Source organism: Barbus barbus, assembly GCF_936440315.1.
Source record: "Barbus barbus genome assembly, chromosome: 34".
Taxonomy (NCBI): domain Eukaryota; kingdom Metazoa; phylum Chordata; class Actinopteri; order Cypriniformes; family Cyprinidae; genus Barbus; species Barbus barbus.
The window spans coordinates 16910429-16933154 of NC_136762.1; the positions used below are offsets into that span (position 1 = coordinate 16910429).

A 22726-nucleotide genomic window follows, 5' to 3' on the forward strand; every position below is an offset into this window, starting at 1 on the left:
GAGGGTGAGTGTGTGGTTTTCAATACATTCTTTTATCTGAGTTAGTTGTACTGTTCATATAAAAGTACATAAAACTAGTGCTTAATTACTTATATTGTACTTCTACATGTATTAGACTGACACATTCTGTCATATATTGCTCATCTAGGTATTTAGTCTGCTATTATTGAGTTATATGTTGTTACATGACTTGAGCGTGAACACATTCCTTCATGTGTTGTATTAGGGCTCCTTTTATAGCACAATTAAGCAGCATATTGGTTTAGAAGTATTCAAGTAGCACTGGCTTTGATTGGAAACACTCATCAAGCCTGGCTGTAAACTCCAGGATCAGAGGCTCAACAGGCCTGAATGGAAGCAGATCAAATGATTAGACTCCCTCCTACGGTTCCCTCAGCCTCTGTGTGTTTCAGAACGCTCTTAAAACTCAGGGTGTGCCACCCTGATCTTAAACAATATCCTTTCCCTGAGGGGACCTACTAATGATGGCCCTTTAAATTTATAAATGAGTGTTGTGCACATTAGGGTCTGTTGTATAATCCTGGTCTAACTGGGACTAAACGTCTCTTTTAGAGCTGTTCAAGGTCTTGACAGTTTTTGACCCAAAATTCTCTAAAATGGAAGATGCTTCGCTTGGCTCTTAAGCAGAGATAATGAGCTGTTATAGTATACAGCAATTATTGGTGCAAATTGTAGTTGGCGAGAAACTTTCTGTGATATCACCTCTTCAGTATTAGAAGGGTCTCTGGGTTGTCACGGAGCCTGAGGAATGAAAGCACGGGGGCTTTTCGTAATTCAGACATGTAATTTTCTCGATGAGACGGGTCTGTCAGGTGAAGACATGTTTATGCAGTTCTGATAAGTGATTGAACGTTCTCTTGTGCTGTGGAGTTTTAAGTGATTTATATCAACGGATCAGTTTTAATGGGGTCTCTGAGCAACCAATTTAAATTTGTTTGGTAATTTGGAAGATGGAAGATTTTGTTACTTTTTGATGCAGAAGCATCTCTCTGTCTGAGGTAATTTGGTAGTTTGATGGGAAAGGGCCCTGGGAACAGTCTAAACTGATTCCCCTCAGCCATGTTTCTTTTTTCAGTGTGATCCTGGAGATTCAGGAGGCTGATGATTACAGGTTGAGCTAATAAAGGGTTTGGAGAATACTCATCACAGTCCTCCACAAATCACACTGAGCTCTAGATCCAGTCTCTAGAGCACTTCAAAGAGAGCACACACAACCTGCTGGAGTAGCAGTGTGCCTCTTTTTGTTTATCTTCCTTTTCTGGTGTGGATTTAAACATGTGTAACTATTTTATGTCCTACAGCATGGTTTTTCAAGTCGGGGGTTTGTGACGGAGCAACTCTCAAAAGATAGAAATTTTATGAAATTGTAATATTAAATGCATGCTTTCATTCAAAAGTCGGAGTTTTTGAAAAAAGTATTTAGTATTTGCCAAAATCAAAATACACTAAAAACAATAATATTGTGAAATATTACTAGAATTTAAAAATAAGTATTTTTTATTCAAATATATTTAAAAAAAAATTTTTTTCCTGTGATGACACAGCTCAATTTTCAGCATTATTACTCCATTCTTCAGTGTCACATGATCCTTCAGAAATTATTTTAATATGCCGATGTGATGCTCAAGAAATGCTTCTTATGATTATAAAAGTTGTGCTGCTTAATATTTTCATGGATTCTTTGATGAATAGAAAGTTCAAAAGAACAACATTTACTTTAAATAGAAATCTTTTATCTATTTGATCAGTTTAATGCATATTTGCTGAATAAAGAATTAATTTCTTTCAAATGACTTTTGAATAGTAGCATATAAAATAAAAAATAAATAAAAAATAAAAAAAACCTAACATGATCTCAAATGGAAAACATATATTAAGTTTCCTAGAGATAGAGTTAATGGGCCCCATGCATAATATTTACAAATTTTGTGTCAGCCAATCATTGAATGTATTCAACTATATGCTAATTCCACAGTGCTCATTGGTTTCCCAGTAATAACTCTAAATGCCTAGCTGCATAATTTAACAAAAAACACAAGCATTTCTAGATATTAACATAACATAAAAACATGTAAAGTTTATTCTTTCCATTTGTGCACTACAGACTGTGTTACTCTGGGGCAAATGGCATGAAATGGCCAAAGGTCACACTGAGAATGTGTCTTTGAGGTGGGCCCGATTGGCTTAAGAGGGCAGCTGTTATCACATTCAGACCCCCCAGGCTGACAGTACATGAGTTCTGTGTAGTTGTTTCAGTGTCTGCCGTAAGAGAGGGCATGTTCTGACAAGCGCTGGGAGTTTGAATGTGCTGAAAGCAGGGCCGTGTCCTCTCGCTTGAGGACAGGGTCCTGATAAGAGTCTCCCCAGACAGTGGCGCTTCTGTTTATTTCCTCTCCTCTCTCTTCAGATTGGCATCAGTTGGATGCTGAGTGCCAGAAGCTGGCACAGAGGAAATTAGATAACGTAAGGGCAATTTTTGCCACCCCTGACTCATCTAATAGCTCATCTCTGTTGTATTTTAGGAACGGCAGCGGCTGGAAACAATCTTGAACCTCTGCGCCGAGTACAACAAGGGTGACGGGCCAGCGGGAGATCTGGGCAGGATGGGTGTCTCTGGGCTTGGCTCGAGGGACGGGCTTAACGTCAGACGTACTTCCTTGGACAGTGTGAGCAGCGCTTCCCTAAGGGTGGTGCAGAGACATCGTGAAAGCCAAGAGGGGAACCTGAAGGAGGATGGCAGTAGCACTGAGAGTGCACAGCAGGATGGACGGAAGCCAACAGCTCTGCTAAATGGACAAAATGGACAGGTTGTACTCCCGTTCTGTCTTTAAATCGGAACAATTTATATATGTTTTCACCATTTGCAATGTTAGTATCTACCTTTTTAATCATTCGTTTAAAAGGTTGGGAATTGGAAATTAATCATTTTATTCATATTATTATTCAAAAGTGACTGTAAAGAAATTCAAATAAATGCTGTTCTTTTGGCTTTGTTTATCAAGGAATCATGAAAATGTATTATGGTTTCCATGAAAATTAAGTCTCACAACTGTTTTTAACATTGATAATAATAAGAAATGTTGCTTGCGCAGCATATTAGTATGATTTCTGAAGGATCATGTGATACTAAAGATTCAGCTTTGCCCATCACAGGAATGAATTGCTTTTCAAAATATATTATAATTGAAAACAATTATTTTAAATTGTGATAATGTTTCATAATATTACTGTTTTTACTGTATTTTTAATCAAATAAACAGCCTTGGTGAGCATGAGAGACTTCATAAGCAATATAAAAGTACTTACAGACCTCAAACTTCTGAGCAATAGTGTACATTACAGTAAATTATATAAACTGTGTGTGATTTGTATTCAGGCAGAGGACTCTCTGGGATCGGGCAGCATTAGCCGTTTGGAACTGGGATACCTGGAGGAGGAGTGGGTTCGAGTGCTGGCAAAGGTAGATGAGCTCAAAGCTCGAATCACAGAACTGGAGCAGCAACTTCAGGAGTCCAGACAGGAGGTGAGCCGCTCTCATAAACATTTTTATATAGTTAAATACACTGAAGGATATACAGGACGTCCTTTCCTAATTATAGTGGATAAGAGTCGAAAGCAAAGGGAATTGATGCGTAGTGGAACAGAGAGTGTCAGATGGAGCTCTCGGGTGTGTTTATGTGGCCTGTGTGAGAATTGCTCTATCTGACATGTTGATCTGGACAGGCGGAGATGGAAAGAGCTCTCCTGCAGGGAGAGAGACAGGCCGAGCTGGAGCAAATCGAGGCCGAGGCAGAGATTATCAGCCAGCTGCAGCGCAAACTCAGCGAACTGGAGAGCACCATTCAGAGAGAGAAAGACAAGGTAGGATACACACGCCACATAAAAGCTCACAGAATTAAATTGTCCATATTCAGAACAGATTAATACATTCATTTTTCTTGTAGAAGTAAAAATGTTTCCATAAAGGTGTGGTCATATTTAGCATTGATTGGCAAATTTTCATAGTCGAAATCCATCATCTCGAATTTCACATGAGGGTGAAAGATTTCCCCACGCAGATTTTGCAACTGGTTCAGTTGGTCGCAAATTTGCCGTGTTGACCAACAGACATCTGCTTGGTTTAAAAGTGACTTCATTAACCGAGTTTCCATTACAGATTTGCGCAAATGTTTGCGATATTTTATAAATACAGATAAAAAAACCTATTGCCAATTGATGGTGTTTCCATTAACCAATGTTATTTTTTTCCTCGAGCCATGGTAACGGATGTTGGTAGATTTACATATATTGCAGCCACTGCACTAGCCAATAATTTTAATCAAAGTAGACGTATGCGTGTATTTTTAGTGAATTGGCCATGTCGCAGCCGTAATGCACTACAGATGTATGCAGTGTAAATGGGGTTATCCAAGATTATCCACTTTTATGTAAGCCAGGTGACCTGTAAATGCAAAAAACAAAAAAAAACTGTTTCTGTTGCAGTTGATGTGATATATTGATATATTCCTTTTTCGAATTGCCTGAAAAAAAAAAAAAAAAACATCCGAGCGTAAAAACGTTTTTTGCAATGTATGGGAGTTTTCGCGAAATTAGGTGTTTTTTACATTTGGAATGTCAATTTATGCAGTTTGAAGGGTAATGGAAGCGCGGCTATTGTAAGTTGTTCTTCAAACATGCAATTTTGCTGAAATGTGACTGCACCTTAATTGTTAAGAGTTTCAAATCCCCATCTGACTGTTTTGTGTTTTATACTGTTGAGCCTCTCTGGACTGAACAGCCTTTTCTGGTCTCTGACATTCCTTAAAGGCATGCCATTCTGTCGGATGGCCACTCAAGGCCCATTCTGGTCTCGATTGCCATCCCCAGGTAAAAAAACAAAACAAAAGAGCGAAAGTGCTCATTCAAACTAGCCAAAGTGCTTCCCATTACATCTGGTCATTCCACAATAGAGGATCTGAAGACGATAGTCACATTTAAATGCAGTTCACTAGTTTTGTTTGGGCAGAAAGCCAAGGTTCTGTCTAGTAATCAAGCATTCATTCACAAGAGGTGTTGTCTTTTTCCTCTCCTTTTGTGGTGGTTCTCATCAGGTCCTCTACAAAGCTTGGCAACACTAACAAGCCTTCATTAACCTCTAATCTCCTCACTGCTTTTTTCCACACTCACAGTCTCTCCGTTTCTTCTGCTCGCCCCCTCGGGTTCAAAACTGTTTAGCTTAGCGCAAACTCAGGCTTTGGGATTAGCGCACTGGCTTTGAAGGACAATAGCTCCAGTGGTGCGAGACTTGGTGACTTACAGTGGGTGTAAAGCCTTTTCCTGCACACCATTTCAGAATTCCAGCTTTTATTTCTTATCCATCAGATTCTGGTTTTATGTGGGTGTTGTAGTCTCCTTTTTTCGATTCTGCCAAGTATTATGCTCTTGGAGAGATCCTTAAAGGGTTAGTTCACCCAAAAATGAAAGTGTTGTCGTCATTTACTCCTGTATGAGTTTCTTTCTTATGTGGTACATAAAATAAGATATTTTGAAGAATGCTGATAATCAAACAGTTGATGGTCCCCATTGACTTCCATAGTATTTCTTTCACTACTACAGAAATCAATGGGGACCAGCAATTTTTTGGTTCTTCAAAATTCTTTAAAATATCTTCTTTTGTGTTCAGCATAAGAAAGAAACGTATGCAGGTTTGGAACAATCAATAGCAAATTTCAACTGGTTGATTGCTTGTATCATCGCAAAATGTAAACTACTGGATTTTATCGCTCTGCTCTAATCTTCTAAATGCAACTATATGGAAGGATGACATTAAGATATTAGATATATTAAAATCATGATTTTCTATAAAGTTGGTTTGAAACAATGTATAAAAAAAAGCACTCTACTGGAATAGATCCTTGCAGTTTTCAATAAGCATTATAGCTGATAAACCTTCATAGATTTTTATATCAAGTAATTTTTTTTTTTATAATACTTGTATGGTACCTGTGCACCTTAAAGAGCTTAAAGTCCACATTCATTGTAATTGTGTAGAAAAGAGCAACAAGATATTCTCCTTTTGTGTTCCACCGAGGTTTTTCGTAACTGGTTTCTTCATTCAGATCTTTATTGATCAGTTTGTTTGCTTTGAACCCATTTCCCTTATGGAGGTTTGGCTACCACCGTGGTCATGTTACCAGACCGGCTGTAATTTGCACTAGATTGATCTTGACTGCAAACAATCTGTGCAGTGTTTGTGCAAACACAGACAATTCCCCTATAAACCTTGAAAATGGCTTTTTAAAGTTCTTTAAACAGAATCTGGTTCTGTCAGTGCTTTGATATATTGATGTTTTGACATGCTATGAATGTTGGTCTGGAAAGAACACAATGCATGAATGCCATGTGCAGTAAAGTAGCTCAACATCTAGCCTTAGAAATATCAGAGGACTAAATTTTTAAAAAGCATATATCTGATGCATTAAGTAAGATCCTATTGCAAATCTTTCTTTTTATGATAAAAGCAAGAAAAATGCCAGCTTCAAACTAGCCGACAGTCCCAAACAAATCAATTGCTGTCATTTGATATAGCATAAACTCATCTAAAAAGCACATACCAGCACATTACATCTGAAGACTTTGCCCAAGAAATGCCTGAGAACAGAAGTCTGTTTGGCCCTGTTGACGGCCTACAGTCCAGTGCCACGCAGTGTTTTGTAAGGCTTAGAGTTCATCCTTTCTGGCTCTACCCACTCTGTTATGACCTCTAACCTCAGACGCTTCTGCATGGCGTGGATTTGAGCTGTGTGTTCTTTTTCTTTCCCCTTCTCCGGATGGTGTGTTTTCTTTCTAGGAGAGGGCTAATGTTGACGCGGAGCGGGAAGCCCTGGAGAGGCTTCAGGATGGGTACAATGAGTTGACGAGCCAGCTTCATAACTGCCCTGAGTCACTGAGGGAGCAGTTACAGGAACAACTCAAGAGGGTCAGTGACCATCAGGAACATCAGCACTTCACCAACTGCTTCCGTCCCACAGTTCTGGCTTTATAAACCCCACTTTCCAGATACATGTTCCCAGCTAAGCTCTTTTGGGTTGTCTATGCACCAAATTCACCACGATGATCCTAGTAGAAACATTATTCAATATTTATTATTATTAAGAATGATTTCTGCTGGGAACACCATGTTTTTATTCTTGTCTGAAAGTGTCTAAATACCTTATGGGAGGTAAAGTGGTGTTAATTGGTAAGATTTTGCATGTTTTCAAAATTTTGGGGTGTATTTTTGAGGTTTCTCACATGCTATTGTCTGGTGCCAAAATATGAATAACACTTAACAATGTACTAATCTATTAATGCAGAAACTAACGTAGTGCTAGTTTTATTTTGATACCTCTCACTTCTCTCACATGATTATTTCCTTCAAACCAGCCAAGTGCAAAACCCACCTGCAGTCAATTTCATTGGTCAAATCAATCATGCAAGTCAATAAAATTTCTGAGTTTAGAAAAATCAACAAACATGCTTTTTATCTGGAAGTGCAACCAATTGTATAAGCTTACGGTTAGAGTTAGTATTTGGTTAAACATTAAATAGGCAATCAGCTATGATTGACATGCCCAATGATATCTTTAAAATCGCTAAAGGGTTTGTGCGTAACGTGTTTGGGGGAAAATCATGCACTTCTGTCTATATACCACACAGATTATGATGTTATTTCAATGTATTTTGTGTAAAAAGACACAAGTACAAATCATACCAGGAAGTCTCAGTTTAAAATATGAAGAAATACCATATTTATTTTGATTAGCATAGTTGACGGAATCTCATCGGACAGTGTTTTTGATGACTAGGCCTTTTTGCAAACATAAATATCCCAAGGGTTGCACAAGAGAGAAGTGATGTCATGTGCATTCTGAGCCTTCAAGCTTCACAGTGTCAGAAATGCTTTGATGAATTGACAGCAAGGGTTAGCCAGTGTCCTTGCGATCTGTATATAGAAATGACAAGACTTGATGTTTTTCATAAGTTGAATTCATGATCTGAAATCTTAAAGTCGTTCCTCTTTTTCAGTCTTTCTCAGTTTTACCATCCCAGCTGACTGTTTAAATAATGTTTGATGTACTTTGGTTTCAGTTTTATGTATTATGATAGATCATACAGTAAGGGATTCTGGAAGAGTGTATTATATCCATACAGATCTGTGTGTAGCACCAGCAACCGGACCCATGGGATAGATGGAATTACTGCAGGAAATCTTTGAAATGACATATAAAACATAAAAATATATTAAGAATATGTAAAAATAGTCTATATATTTTAAAAATGTATTTCTAAATATGGTTAAAGTGTTATTTTAATATCTGGCTGATGGTTTTGTTGATGTTACACATTAACATTTTAGTACATGTTATAGAGTTAGGGAAAAAAAAAAATATTTGTATATTTAGATGTAAATTATATAAAGAGTTAATCATAATAGTATTAATAATAAAGGTTTATGTAATATTAAATAAATTAATGTTACCCGTACCTATGTTTCTTTACCTGTTATCAATAACTGAAAATAATTAATGACATAACAATATATATAGTAATATATAGTAAATAAATGTTAATTTAAATGGTAATTTAATTTAAAATTCATATGTAGTTTAGTTTAAATATATTTATTAAGTATTTAAAAATAAAAAAAAATGATTTTTTTTTATGTAGCCTATTTGTATTTGGATAAGGTTGGCAACCTGTGTTGCATAATGTTCCTACTGGTTTCTCTCTGTGGCTTTTTAAGCTGACTCAGCTTGGCTGCTGCGGAGCATGCATAGTGCTGTTGTTTATGGGATTCTTTGACTAGTTATTGACCCCCTGCTTTTATGTATGCGTGTGTAGGAAGCTGAGACTCTTGAGGCTGCGACTAAGCAGTTTGAGGATCTGGAGTTCCAGCAGTTAGAGAAGGAGAGCAGTCTGGAGGAGGAGCGCGAGACCATCAGCCAGCAGCTGCTGCAGGACAGAGCTCAGTACCACAGCAGCGTCACCAAAAGAAAAGTAAATGAAACACAGACACGTAACAAAGCATGGAACCATTAAGAGCATGTCAAATTAATTTCCAAGCTGTTGTTTCCAGGAAAAAGTTGCAGCACTGGAAAGCCAGGCCAATCAACTGAGAATACAGGCTGCTCAGGAGTGTGAGAGACTGGCCAAAGACAGAAGTATGACAATGCAGCTGCTACAGAAGGTACAGGAAATGGAAATTACTTACTATATTCACTTTTAATGTTTTTACCAATTTTAGGAACACTTTAGGGCAGGGATAGGCAACTTCGGTCCTGGAGGGCCGGTGTCCTGCAGAGTTTAGCTCCAACCCTAATCAAACACACCTGCCTGCAACTTTCTAGTGATCTTGAAGACACTGATTAGCTTCTTCAGGTGTGTTTGATTTGGGTTGGAGCTAAATTCTGCAGGACACCGGCCCTCCAGGACCGAAGTTGCCTATCCCTTCTTTAGGGTGAGGACTTACACCAGATTTCTCCAAATGCTATTCCATTTTAATGTTGTTGCATGGTCAAAAGACCAACCTTTTCAAAAGTTTATTGTTAAATGATTGACTTGGAATGTGTGCGCTGGGATACATATCTAACTAAAAGTACTCATTTGAATGAATTGCTTTGTTAGTAGTGCTTTGAAGTTCATGTAAATGAACCGTCACTGTGCAAGCATTATCCTAGTTTTACTAGTTTTTCAATTGAGATCATGATTGGTTTTTTTTTTCCGGATACGAGTAAATATATATTTGATCATACATACTGTGAAAACAGTACAACCTGAATTCTGGAAATGTTGCAACATTTTTTAAAAATTTGAATAAAATGAAAACTAAAAGACTTTCAAATCACATGAGCCAATATTTTATTCACAATAGAACATAGATGACATAACAAATGTTTAAACTGAGAAATTGTACACTTTTATCTACTAAATGAGCTCATTTCAAATTTGATGGCTGCAACAGGTTTTTAAAAAAGTTGGCACGGGGGCAACAAAGGTCTTAAAAATAAATTTTGAAAAGATTCAGCTGGGAGAACATCTAGCAACTAATTAAGTTAATTGACATCAGGTCTGTAACATAAAAGGGATGTCTTGGAGAGGCAGAGTCTCTCAGAAGTAAAGATAAAGTAAAAGGGAAGGGCAGAGGCTCTCCAATCTGTGAAAGAGTGCGTAAAAAGATTGTGGAATACTTTAACAACGTTCCTCAACGTGAAATTGCAAAGGCTTTGCAAATCTAATCATCTACAGTGCATAACATCATCAAAGAACATTTCAGAGAAACTGGAGAAATCTCTGTGCGTAAGGGACAAGGCTGAAGATCTTTATGGGATGCCCGTGGTCTTCGGGCCCTCAGACAACACTGCATCACTCATCGGAATGATTCTGTCATTGAAATTGCTAAATGGGCCCAGGAATACTTCCAGAAACCACTGTCGGTAAACACAACCACTGTGCTATCTGCAGATGCCAACTAAAGCTCTATCATGCAAAAAGGAAGCCATTTGTGAACATGGTCCAGAAGCACCGTCGTGTCCTGTGGGCCAAGGCTCATTTAAAATGGACTGTTTCAAAGTAGAAAAGTGTTCTATGGTCAGATGAGTCCAAATTTGAGAGTCTTGTTGGAAATCACGGACGCCGTGTCCTCCGGGCTAAAAAGGAGGGAGACCTTCCAGCGTGTCATCAGCGTTCAGTTCAAAAGCCAGCATCTCTGATGGTATAGTGGTGCATAATGCATACGGTATGGGCAGCTTGCATGTTTTGGAAGGCACTATGAATGCTGAAAGGTATATAAAGGTTTTAGAGCAATATATGCTTCCCTCCAGACGATGTGTATTTCAGCAGGATAATGCAAAATCACATACTGCAGCTATTACAACAGCATGGCTTTGTAGTAGAAGAGTCCGGGTGCTGAATTGGCCTGCCTGCAGTCCAGATCTTTCACCTATAGAGAACATTTGACGCATCATTAAATGAAAAATATGTCAAAGATGACCACGAACTCTTCAGCAGCTGTAAACTTATATATCAGGCAAGAATAAGACCAAATACCAACAATAAAACTCCAGAAACTCATAACCTCGATACCCAGACGTCTTCAAACTGTTTTGAAAAGAAGAGATACTACACCATGGTAAACATGACCCTGTCCCAACTATTTTGAGACCTGTAGCAGGCATCAAATTTGAAATGAGCTCATTTTGTGCATACAATTGTAAATTTTCTCAGTTTAAACATTTGTTATGTTATCTGTGTTATGATTTGAAAGTCTTTTAGTTTTAATTTTATTCAAATTAAAAAAATTAAAATAAATGTCCCAACATTTCCGGAATTCGGGTTGTAGTATTGTGAAATATTATTATAATTTAAAATAACTGTTTTGAATTATCAGCGGGCATTACTCCTATCATTGTCACATGATCCTTCAGAAATCTTTTTAATATAGTTTGGTGCTCAAGACAGTTCTTGGTATTATCAATGTTGAACACAGTTGTGCTGCTTTATATTTTTGTGGAAGCCATGAGACCCTTTAACCTTTTACTGATTGACTTGGAATCTGTGTCTCAGGAGAAGGAAAGGCTGGCCAATCTGGAGAGAAGATACCAGAGCTTAACTGGTGGAAAGACGTTCCCCAAAAGCTCCAACACTATAAAGGAGGTAAGCAGAAATGTAATCATATGCTTTAGGAGCGTGTTATGCTAGGTTACAGAGATATAACTGCTGAAAATTTGTTCACATGCTTGAAATTAGAATGTATTTGTTGGTTAACATATCTTTAAAATGTTGTCGAGTTCTTTTCAAGTACATTATGCTCTCATGTGACCTTCAAATGGTTGATGTGGACCCATAGTATGTTTCTTAGGAAAACATTTTGCATTTCATCTTTGTAGTTTGGTTTTCTTGGGCTAGGAGAGCTATAACGTTCAGCTTTTTTCAGATGGTAGCATATGCGTCCCCTGTGCCGTGTCGTCCCATAATAATTTGGTCAGTGAAACAGGAAATTAAATCTTTTAGACTCAGGATATTGTTTGACTTATAAACCTCTGCCCAGGATGTGCTTCACATCAGCGAGGCTGACCTGTTAGATGATGGCCAAACCTACTCCTCCCCTTTTCATGCTTCCTCATTCCACTCATATCCCATGGTGCCTCAGGAGGTAACTGAACTAACTGTCGATGCATGCAGCCTGGAGCATCTAAAACTGCCAATACTGACTAAAACGTGCTCTGAGAACATGTCAGTAAAAAACATCTCAATTTGTGTTCCCTTATCGAAAACGCTTGGCTTGTTGGTATCTGATGTTTGGAGGCTTCCAAAGACAAATCACACTACCTCTGAAGTTTTGGATGGAGTTTATTGATTTTGTGTGCAGCCAAGGCAGTTAGAAAAAAGTTTTGTGGAGTGTACATATCAAGTGTTGGGAAATAACAAAATTGTCATTTGAATGAATTGTTTTTTGTTTTTTGATAGTTCATGTTAATTTTATCTACTGTGTTTTATAGTTTTATTACTTTTCGTTCATTATTTATTTATTTATTAATAATATATATTTTATATAATAAAATATTTTGAGCTCACTAAGATTATTTTTATTGTTAAAGACATATCTTATGCTAGGTCTTTATACATATTTAATCAAAAATACAGGAAAGCAGTAATATTGTGAAACGTTATTAAAATTGAAATATACTTAGTTTTTTTTAATATATTTAAAATTTAAATTTTTCCCTGGGTTCTCTTGTGAACAGAAAGTTTTAAAAAAAAAAAGTTTTTTTTTTTTTTTTTTTTTTTTTTTACATTATAAAACATTATAAATTTCTAAATAAGTGTTAATTCCTTTAAAATACAGTTTACTGATTCTAATCTTTAAAATGGTAGTGTATATGATTTGATGGTTATGAAACTAAATAAATGTACTCAGTGTAGTGTATGAATTATATAAGGTTATTTTGCTCAAAACAGCATAGAACAGTGGATAAGTACGTGATTTGGGATGCACTGCTTGAGTAACTTGCAATTTGTAATTCATGTTAGATGAAGGCATGTACGAATATGACAGAACTGCTCTCATTGGGTTTGGATGCGAGTAAACTGAAAGCTGAATCTCTGTCCTGCATGAATGGATTGACTGGTAACTTATCTCAGGGGTACTCGAAGCTGTCGGATGTTTATAAGATGTATGGGAGTGATTGCCATGACATCCAGCTCGCCAACGCTTCCTCACACGGCCTCTCGCTTGCCCTTGACCCAGCTGTAACTGCCGCTCGTGAGGTATCATAGCTGCTCTCTTCTTTCTGCTTCTCTCTTTTAAACTTCTCTTCTTTTTTTCATACCTATAGTACTACTTACATTTGTGCTGTATATATTTGTTAGCTTTACGTCATACACATGACCATCACCAAGCACAGTATTAGGGTCATGCTAGGAAATGGTTGCCTTTTATGATACGGTAATTTATCATAAATATTCTGACAAATAAAGTGTTGAAGTAATAGTTGAGAAAATAAAAATTTAATCAAATACTCAGGCCATCCAAGATGTAGATGAGTTTGTTTCTTCATCTGAACAGATTTGAGAAATTTAGCATTACCTCACTTACTCAGCAATGGATCCTCTGCAGTGAATGGGTGCCGTCAGAATGAGTCCAAACAGCTAATAAAAACATCACAATAATCCACAAGTAATCCACGTGACTACAGTCCATTAATTAACATATTGTGAAGTAAAAAACTGTGTTTGTAAGAAACAAATCTATCGTTAATGCATTTTAACTTTAAACCATCACTTCTGGTTAAAATACGATCGCACAATCCATAATTACATCCATTTATTATGTACAGTTTGGGTAAACTGTTTCTTTAATAAATTGCATTATGACATCTCAAGTAAAATACAGTGAATAAACTGTATTTTAATTTAATATAAGTTCAGATCAGGGTTATTATCATTAGCTAAAACTATTAAAAACATTGTTTTGTTAATTGAAATAAAGCTGAAATATAAAAAAACTAAACATAAACTAAATGAAAATAAGAAATGTTGCCATGACAACTAAGTGAAATAAGTTTAAGGTGAAGCATACAAACTAATAACTTAAAATAAAAAACTAAAATCAAACTAAAACTATAATAAAAAAACTAATAAAATTACAAAAGTATGTTAATAAAAATGAACTAACTAAAAATTTAAACTGCAAATATGAAAATAAAAGCTAACTTTAATACTATTAAATTAAAATAAATTAAACGATTATTTGGATATAACTATGCTTTTAAGAAATAAGCTATTATTTTTGTACATAAATTTTTTTATCAAAATTAGCATATTTGATTACACAGTAAGGAGTTGGAAACAGGTTTGACAAATCAAAAAAGGCAAAAAAGAAAATATAAATGAACAAAGGAACACATATGGCACCCGTTTTATAGCATGTCCCTGTACCTGATCAATCTCTAGGCTTGATGCAATAAAGCAATATCTTACATGTTAGTTTTTGTCCTAACCAGCTGCATTTTGTTCATTCATTTGGTTGCTGTGATGGTGCTAGATGGCCCTATACCCATCGAGAAATCTCACCGAGTCACAATCTCACTCCATATAACTATATATTAAACATTACATTTGTTCTGATTGGCTGTTTTCACGTTCACTGTAGACAGACCTACCTGCTGGAAACTTCCCGTTGCATCTGGTTAGGACACAGTATTAGGGCTAATGTTTATGCATGGAGTAATTAGAAACTGTATAGCTTTTTTACATTTAATTACGTGCTGTAGTTGCTAACTGTATAGTTTGTAGTTGCTATCCTGCTCTGCTACTTCCTGTTTTTTCCCTTCTGCCTGTGTCCGCGTGTCACTCCTGGATGTTAGGAGTATGTGACCGTCAGCCAATTAAACCAGATCTATGGGATGCCGAAGGTGGAGTCTTCCCCTACTTCACCCATCCAATTACTTCAGTCTTCTCTCGCAGACTCCGCCTTCTCCTGCCTCCCCTCCCCTCACGGCTCCTTCCTCTCTCTCTCCTTCGAGGTGTGTCTCTCCTCCTTTCGTTTTATTCCCGGTTAGGGCTGGGTATCGCCAACGACCTGTGTCATCAGGACGAATCTTTCAGTTGCTCATTAACACTCTTCTCTTTCTCTCTCTGGCATCCCACCATTCCACCTCCCTCTCTCTCTCTCTCGCTCTCTCTCTCTCTCTCTCTCTCTCTCTCTCTCTCTCTGTGCTTATGGATGTGCTGCATGTGTTAAGCGTCAGTCGGAATGGGGCAGGCCTCAGATGCCCGCTCTAGGTTTAGAGCACTGGTACCAAGAGGTAATGGCAGCTGGTCATGCAAACCATCTCTGCCCTCCTCCTCCCCTCCCGGCTAAAGCTTTCTCATCACGCAAGCCTGCGCAGGTAACAACCAGAAGCTCAGCTCTCTTTCACCCTCCTCTGCTTTTCCACATTTTCACACTTCATCTTCATAGGCCTCTTTTATATTGATGTGTCTAAGTAAGGTTGTTTTTGTGGGGGTTTTGTGTGAGTGCAATTTTTTGTGGGGGCTCTTGACTGTTCAAAGTTTCAAGGTTTCTATCCTCTGTTTGTATCTTCTATCCTCTTTGGAGAACCGTCTATAGCAGTTTCCTTTTGTTAAAGGAATAGTGCACCGAAAAATGAAAATTCTGTTTGTATTTACTCTATTACTAATCCTCATGTTGTTACAATCCTGAATAACTTTGTTTCTTCAATGGGACACAAAAGGAGAAGTTGCTCAGGCTGCTCTTTTCTGTTAAAATGAGAGTGGTTGAGGACACTGTCAAGCTTTAAGAACTATAGACTATATAATATACAAAGTTTTTTCATGATAGGTTTTAATTCAGTTTGATATAATCACATCATTATTCACATGGCACAGCCAATTGGTTCCTTTTCACATCCGCAGCCAATGAGCTTGCTTCTCAACATTAAAATACTCGGCTAGTGGTTGCTCTAGCTGTTGCAGCACTTCAGAAATCCTCCACTTCCCCTGCTCCACCTGTGTAGATCTGCTACAGCGTGATTTCATGCATGTTATATATGGGGGTTATTTCATATATATATGTGTGCAGCAGCAGTATTTCTTGCATGCTCACAGCAGCATGTCTGTGGATGTATTGCCACTAGCAAGTCTAGGTATTATTTTGCCACAGCTTTAGCAACGTAGCAGATCTATTCCTCCAAGAACAAATACATTAACATTGGCATGTACATTACCTTGCTAAACTCTCTGAGAGATGTCATGACGAAACATATAATAGCTATGTATGAGGAAAAAAAGACTGAAGTGATTATGCTTTTAAAATCTTGCTTGACAGACATGATCTCCAATCACTTTGTACTGTATGGAAAAGAGCAGCTTTAACATTCTGCTTAGTAACTGTTTTTCTGCCTCATGAAAGTGAGTGAATTATGATATAATTAACATTTTTGAGTAAAATGTTCCTTTAAACAAAGCAACTTTTTCCTGGTCATGCATGTTTGTTAATGGATCATGAAGTGAAGTTGTATAAACTGTATACACAACTGTTCAAAACTTTTGCGGTTTTTGAAGTCTATTGTGCTCACCAAGGCTGCATTTATTTGATTAAAAACGTAGTAAGAAACTATAATATTGTGAAATATTTTTACTATTTAAAATAACTGTTTTCTATTTTAATATATTTTAAAATGTGTTTTATTCCTGTGATGCAAAGCTGAATTATTCAGCACCATTATTCCAGTTTTCAGTGTCACTTGATCCTTCAGAAATCATTCTAATATGCTCATTTGCTTCTCAAGAAAAATATCTTATCATCAATATTATAAAACAGATGTGCTGTTTAATATTTATGTGGAAACCATGGTGCATTCTTTGATGAATAGATAGTTCTAAAGAACAACATTAATCTGAAATCTTTTGTAAGATTATAAATGTCATGTCAATTTTAATCATTTTACTGCATCCTTCACAAATAAAAGAATGTTTTATTTTATTTAAAAAATCCTACTTACCCCAAAGTGTTGAAGGCTAGTATGCATAAAGTGCCTTTATAGTCTAAAATCAAGCAACACAGCATATATTATTATCATCACAATTACAAAAATGTATGGAACATTAATAATTTAATGTATAGCATTGTGTTCTGACTAACATTTAACAATGTTGATATAATAAAAAACAAATGTTAAAGATTTACTTTACTCAAGTTTACTTCGTTTATTCAAAACAGCAATTTGTGTGCATTGTCAAACTTAAACCATACGATGGCTTTTTGTCCCCTCCACTGTAGCTTTTAAATCTTATTTTCTCATGCTCACATGTAGACTTGTATTGAGTAAATTAAAGGGATAGTTCACCCCAAAATGAAAATTCTGTTGTTTATTACTCACCCTCATGTCGTTCCAAACCCATAAGACCAATGGTTCATCTTTGGAACACATATTAAGATATTTTTGATGAAATACGAGAGCTTTCTGACCCTGAATATACAGCAATACAACTGACACATTCAAGGCCCAGGAAGGTAGTAAGAACATTGTTAAAATAATCCATGTGACAACACTGTCAAGGCCCAGAAAAGTATGAAAAGTATCGTCAGGATAGTCCATCTGCCATCAGTAGTTCAATCTGGATTTTATGAAGCGACAAGAATACTTTTTGTACGCAAAGAAAATAAAAATAATGACTTTTTTTCAACAATTCGTCGTCTCTGTGTCTCACCGCATCACCGTAGTGCCATTTTGGAGGACAGTCACAAGCCTCCCGGTTTTCATCCAAAATATCTTAAATTGTTCGTCTTAAAGACGAACAAAGCTTTTGCGGGTTTGGAACGTCATGGGGGTAAGTGATTAATGACAATTTTAATTTTGGGGTGGAGTAAGCCTTTAATGGCAGAATTTTCTTTTTTGGGTGAACTAACCCTTTAAATCTTGCTATGTTTACTGATGTAAGGAATATAACTCGATTTCACATCAGTAAGATGAAATGCAACACTTCGACTCACAACGACTCTTTCTGTCCTGCAGGTGTACCGTTCTCGACTGGACAGTGATACCAGCCAATCGTCAATTTCGAGATTGAATATCGGCACCTGTCTGTCCCCCACATACACTACAGCTACACTGGGACGCAACACTCCTGCCAGGGTAAATACTGCAGTGAGTCTGTGTTAGCCTCGGTCCAGAGTAAATTCACTCTGTTCCACCACTGCCAGGGTAAATTGTGCAGTTATCAGAATCTCCTGCATCATTTAATGTGGTAATTTAGCCCCCTCCTTATTGTTAAATATGCTGGTGGAAATAATTGTTTGTTTCGTTTACCCAGAGTCCTCTGATGGTAGCCAACAGCACCGGGAGTCTCCCACGCAACCTGGCAGCCACCCTGCAGGACATTGAGACCAAGAGGCAGCTGGCTCTCCAGCAGAAAGGTAATGAGAAACACAGCAGCTTGACAGCTGACATTTCAGAGCTGGTAAACGGCTGATAAGCCATCAAACTTCAACCAAAAATTGCATTATTTACTCACCCTCATGTCTTTCCAAACCTGCATGCTTTTTTTTTTGCAATTTTCCACATCAGTTTTATTTTCCTTATTTATAGTGACCATGGGATGCCAGTTTCTTCTTTCGTCGTTTTCCTTAGTTGTGTTTTAACTTTTGATCATCAGTCATCCTTTGTTGTCCCTTACCCTCAAACAGAATTCTTGCCCTCCGTCTTTGAGTCATCCTCCAGTACGGACAGTCCCACAGGTAGAGCGAGCTCTATGTAGCATTGGACTGCCCTTCATCATAATCAGCATCCTCATTAATTCTAACTCAACGATTTGTGCGCTTCCTCCCCCATTGGAATGGCCTTGCCGTGTCCAAATGTTCTTTTACCAAGTTTTTTTCCATCGATGGCATAGCTGTGCATGGATTGAATTATGATATCAGTGATAATCTTGTAGTTTCATATATTTAAAGCACTTCTGCTGTACTACCAGTCAAAAGTTGTACACACTTGAATTGTGTTTTTATTTTATTCGAAATTTACTTAGTTTAAATATAAAACCAGTGTAATTCGTTTTTAGTTTTTTGTTTTTAAGTTTCATTTGTTTTTAATTCTATTTTGTAATAACGTTTTATGCAAATATAAATCATACATTGCACCTAACTTACAAATAAATGGACTGTTTATTTATTTATTTTATTTTTAGTAAAGCTCAGATATAAAACCAGTGTAATTATTTTTTTAATTATTTCATTTTATTTTATGAAAGCTCAAATATAAGATCAGCTTAATTAGTGTATATATATATATATATATATATATATATATATATATATATATATATATATATATATATATATATATATATGTGACCCTGGACCACAAAACCAGTCTTAAGTGTCAATTTTTCTAAATCTACATCATCTGAAAGCTGAATAAATAAGCTTTCCATTGATGTATGGTGTGTTAGGATCGGACAATATTTAGCCGAGATACAACTATTTAAAAATCTGGAATCTTGAGGGTGCAAAAAAATCTAAATATTGAGAAAATCGCCTTTAAAATTGTCCAAAAGAAGTTCTTAGCGATGCATATTACTAATCAAAAATGAAGTTTATATATATTTACGATAAGAAATTTACAAATCTTCATGGAACACAATCTGATTTTTGCCATAAAATAAAAATATTTGGGGTACAAATATACCCCAGCGACTTAAGACTGGTTTTGTGGTCCAGGGTCGTTTGTGTGTATTTGCGTGTGTGTGTGTATGCGTGCATACACATGTGTATATATAAATATACAGTGGTGTGAAAAAGTGTTGGCCCCCTTCCTGATTTTTTATTTTTTTGCATGTTTGTCACACTTTAATGTTTCAGATCATCAAACAAATGTAAATATTAATCAAAGTTTAATATAAATATTAATATTAACACAAGTAAACACAACATGCAATTTTTGAATGAAGTTTTTTATTATGAAGAGAAAACTAAATCCAAACCCACATGGCCCTGTGTGAAAAAGTGCTTGCCCCCTAAACCTAATAACTGGTTGGGCCACCCTTAGCAGCAACAACTGCAATCAAGTGTTTGCAATAACTTGCAATGAGTCTGTTACAGCGCTGTCGAGGAATTGTGGCCTACTCATCTTGGCAGAATTGTTGTAATTCAGCCACATTGGAGGGTTTTCAAGCATGAACCGCCTTTTTAAGGTCATGCCACAGCATCTCAATAGGATTCAGGTCAGGACTTTGACTAGGCCACTCCAAAGTCTTCATTTTGTTTTTCTTCAGCCATTCAGAGGTGGATTTGCTGGTGTGTTTTGGATCATTGTCCTGCTGCAGAACCCAAGTTCGCTTCAGCTTGAGGTCACGAAGAGATGGCCAGACGTTGTCCTTCAGGATTTTTTGGTAGACAGCTGAATTCATGGTTCCATTCATCACAGCAAGTCTTCCAGATCCTGAAGCAGCAAAACAGCCCCAGACCATCACACTACCACCACCATATTTTACTGTTGGTATGATGTTCTTTTTCGGAAATGCTGTGTTACTTTTACACCAGATGTAATGGGACACACACCGTCCAAAAAGTTCAACTTTTGTCTCATCAGTCCACAGAGTATTTTCCCCAAAGTCTTGGGGATCATCAAGATGTTTTCTGGCAAAACTGAGACTAGCCTTTATGTTCTTTTTGCTCAGCAGCGGTTTTCGTCTTGGAACTCTGCCATGCAGGCCATTTTTGCCCAGTCTCTTTCTTATGGTGGATTCATGAACACTGACCTTAACTGAGGCAAGTGAGGCAGTTCTTTAGATGTTGTTGTGGGGTCTTTTGTTACCTCTTGGATGAGTCGTCGCTGCACTCTTGGGGTAATTTTGGTCGGCCGGCCACTCCTGGGAAGGTTCACCACTGTTCCATGATTTCACCATTTGTGGATAATGACTCTCACTGTGGTTCGCTGGAGTCCCAAAGCTTTAGAAATGGCTTTATAACCTTTTCCAGACTGATAGACCTCAATTACGTTTTCTAATTTTTTTCTGAATTTCTTTGGATCTCAACATGATGTGTAGCTTTTGAGGATCTTTTGGTCTACTTCACTTTGTCAGGCAGGTCCTATTTAAGTGATTTCTTGATTGCGAACAGGTGTAGCAGTAATCAGGCCTGGGTGTGGCTAGAGAAACTGAACTCAGGTGTGATAAACCACAGTTATGTTTTAACTGGGGGGGACCCCTTCATTTAAAAACTGCATGTTGTGTTTACTTGTGTTATCTTTGATTAATATTTAAGTTTGTTTGATGATCTGAAACATTAAAGTGTGACAAACATGCAAAAAAATAAAAATAAATCAGGAAGGCGGCCAACACTTTTTCACACCACTGTAATGATAAATAAAAAATAATAATTACACTGGTTTTATTTTATCTGAAATATAAGATCAGTTTAGTCTTTTGTATTTCATTTTCGTTTTTAATATGTAAACTTTTTGTGACTATATAATTCCCAAATCAGGGGGAGTATTTCGTTTTATTGATTGATTGATTGATCCAAAATCACAGGGAGCATAAATGTTTAATCAGTTTCATTAGTTTTTAAAATAAATTTTAATTTTTAATTTTATTAACGTTACAACATATTTCCAATACATTTCAAAAATATAATAAAGAATGAGCAGAGGAGTTTTGACTGGTAGTGTACAAAGGAATCTTGATTTAGAGGTATTGCTTGGGCTGTTTATATAGCGCACATACGTTACATATTTGTATGTGTATGTGTGAGGCATGGTGGAGCAAATTATGGGCAAACTATGCCATCCTAAATGGATGTGCATTCACTTGGGTTTCAAAGCACTTTGTAGTCTAATAGAGGGTTTGGCAGCTATCTGTGACCTACAAACTGCTTAGCTTGTTCAGTTTTTGGGTACATTTAGTTCACGGCATATCCTCTCTGTGGATTTGACTTTTATATGTGTTTTATCTACACCAGGCCAGCAAGTGATTGAGGAGCAGCGGAGGCGTCTGGCCGAGCTGAAGCAGAAAGCTGCAGTAGAGGCTCAGTGCCAGTGGGAGGCGCTCCATGGCTCTCAAACGCAGCTCAACATTCCCTTTTCCTCAACCTTGGGGCCAGTCGTGCACCACTCCATCCTGCACCACACAGCGCCCTCTTCTGGGGAACAGCCTTATGACACACTCAGCCTGGAGAGCTCGGACAGCATGGACACAAGCATCTCCACTGGAAACAACTCGGCCTGCTCTCCTGACAACATGTCCAGGTTTGACATTTTCACTTGCTTTCCTCAATCACTTTCTCTGAGTGCTTAGCCAATGGCTCTGTGACAGGAGTTAGTGGCGGCTCTGTGGTTTCTCTCCACATGCCTGTCCCAAGCTAAATTATCAACCATCTGCTTAATGGCTTTCACTGAGTACTATCCAATTTGTCCAAAACTGCCTGCAAAGTGGACTTCATAGGGTGTTCGCTGACTAAAGTGACACTTCAGATCATAGGGAGCGTAAATTATTCTCATTTCTTTTCAATATAAACATTGAATCCTGAAAAAAAGTATCACAGGTCAAAAATAATAATAATAATAAGCAACAAAACTGTTTCCAAAATTTATAATAATTCAGCATATTGATAATAAATAAGAATTATTTCTGAAGGATCATGTGACACTGAAGATGGAGTAATGAGCTTTGCATCACAGTATTTCAC

General features: G+C 37.1%; 1 protein-coding gene across 1 annotated transcript in view; it reads left to right on the plus strand.

Moving 5' to 3' along the window:
• Positions 1-22726, plus strand: part of LOC306854420 (pleckstrin homology-like domain family B member 1) — a 75015-nt gene that overhangs the window by 41683 nt on the left and 10606 nt on the right. Inside the window, exons 7-16 of the mRNA XM_079392387.1 lie at positions 2544-2828; positions 3398-3544; positions 3745-3882; positions 6851-6979; positions 8884-9039; positions 9119-9229; positions 11605-11694; positions 18060-18179; positions 18358-18460; positions 22001-22286. Coding sequence (XP_079248513.1) covers positions 2544-2828; positions 3398-3544; positions 3745-3882; positions 6851-6979; positions 8884-9039; positions 9119-9229; positions 11605-11694; positions 18060-18179; positions 18358-18460; positions 22001-22286 — 1565 coding nt within the window. The remainder of the gene's footprint in view (positions 1-2543; positions 2829-3397; positions 3545-3744; positions 3883-6850; positions 6980-8883; positions 9040-9118; positions 9230-11604; positions 11695-18059; positions 18180-18357; positions 18461-22000; positions 22287-22726) is intronic.